At 44.9% G+C, this 1,811-nt stretch overlaps 1 protein-coding gene across 2 annotated transcripts in view; it reads left to right on the forward strand.

The window, feature by feature from the left end:
* Nucleotides 1-1,811, forward strand: part of MINDY2 (MINDY lysine 48 deubiquitinase 2) — a 101,963-nt gene that overhangs the window by 90,449 nt on the left and 9,703 nt on the right. For both annotated transcript variants that reach the window (XM_017531894.2, XM_017531895.2), the window contains exon 8: nucleotides 1,293-1,487. In XM_017531894.2, the coding sequence (XP_017387383.1) occupies nucleotides 1,293-1,487 (195 nt within the window). The remainder of the gene's footprint in view (nucleotides 1-1,292; nucleotides 1,488-1,811) is intronic.

A 1,811-nucleotide genomic window follows, 5' to 3' on the forward strand; every position in this document is an offset into this window, starting at 1 on the left:
TGTAAGAGAATTCCCAGGGGAGCCTTTTTGAGAGAAAGTTCATTGGATTTTTTAATTTTATTTTATTTTTTAAGAGACAGGGTTTCACCCTGTTGGTCAGGCTGGTCTCAAACTCCTGGGCTCAAGCAGTCCACCTGCCTTGCCTCTCAAAGTGCTGGGATTACAGGTATTAGCCACCACGCCAAGCCTCCAAAAATATTCAGAACAATGACAGAATCAATGAAACAAGTTAATAGCTCCCCAAGGGAAATACTTAGGAAGATAACTTTCATTTTAATATTTAAAATAAAATGTTTTTATTTTTTTATTTTTTATTATTTTTTTTGAGACGAGATCTTGCTCTGTCGCCAGGCCGGAGTGCAGTGACGCAACCTTGGCTCACTGCAACCTCCACCGCCTGGGTTCGAGCGATTCTTCCGCCTCAGCCTCCCGAATAGCTGGGACCACAGGCGCGCGCCACCACGACCGGCTAATTTATTTGTATTTTTAGTAGAGACGGGGTTTGACCATGTTGGCCAGAATGGTATTGGTCTCTTGACCTTGTAATCCGCCCGCCTCGGCCGCACAGAGTGCTGGGATTATAGGCGTGAGCCACGGCGCCTGGCCCAAAATGTTATTTTATTATTTTGTTTTGTTTTTCTTTTTCTTTCTTTTCTTGAGACAGAGTTTTACTCTTGTTGCCCAGGCTGGAGTACAATGGTGCAGTCTAGTCTCACAGCAACCTCCACCTCCCGGATTCAAGCTATTCTCCTGCCTCAGCCTCCTGAGTAGCTGGGATTACAGGCATGCACCACCACCTCTGGCTAATTTTGTATTTTTAGTAGAGATGGGGTTTCTCCATGTTGGTCAGGCTGATTGATCTCAAACTACCAACCTCAGGTGATCCATCTGCCTCAGCCTCCCAAAGTGCTGGGATTACAGGCATGAGCCCCCGTGCCTGGCCGCCTTTTTTTTTGTTTTTATTTTATTCATTTTTATAGACAGGGTCTATCTCTGTCACCCATGCTGGAGTGCAGTGAAGAGATCATAACTCACTGTAACCTAAAACTCCTGGGCTGAAGTGATCCTCCTGCCTCAGCCTTCCAAGTAGCTAGGACTACAAGTGTACACCACCATACCTGGCTGATTTTTAAACTTTTTTTTTGTAGAGACAGAGTCTTGCTATATTGCCCAGGCCTGGTATATATTTTTAAAGCTACTCTTACAGCTTTATAGATAAAACGTTTATATTTGCAGTCACTCTTCTTGGATAAAATCTCATAGCTAATGATGATTATATTTTAATTTCTTAGGATTATCTTATGGCATTATCTCTACAACAAGAACAGCAGAGCCAAGAGATCAACTGGGAACAAATCCCAGAAGGAATCAGTGATTTGGAACTAGCAAAGAAACTTCAAGAGGAAGAGGACAGACGGGCTTCTCAATACTATCAGGAACAGGAACAAGCAGCAGCAGCTGCTGCTGCTGCTTCTACACAGGCTCCGGTAAAAACTAGTGTTCTGAGTCTTAAATGTGATGATCATGGCTGGATGCCGTAACTCACACCTGTAATCCCAGCACTTTGGGAGGCCTAGGCGGGTGGACTGCTTGAGGCCAGGAGTTTGAGACCAGCCTGGCCAAAATGGCAAAACTCCATCTCTACTAAAAATACAAAAATTAGCTGGGAATGGTGGGGCACACCTATAATCCCAGCTTCTAAGGAGGCTGAGGCAGAAGAATCAGTTAAACCTGGGAGGCAGAGGGTGCAGTGAACTGAGATTGTGCCACTGCACCCCATCCCAGGTAGCAGAGCAAGACTCGAATGTCTC

The sequence above is a fragment of the Cebus imitator genome, unplaced genomic scaffold, assembly GCF_001604975.1.
Source record: "Cebus imitator isolate Cc_AM_T3 unplaced genomic scaffold, Cebus_imitator-1.0 Scaffold74, whole genome shotgun sequence".
NCBI lineage: Eukaryota > Metazoa > Chordata > Mammalia > Primates > Cebidae > Cebus > Cebus imitator.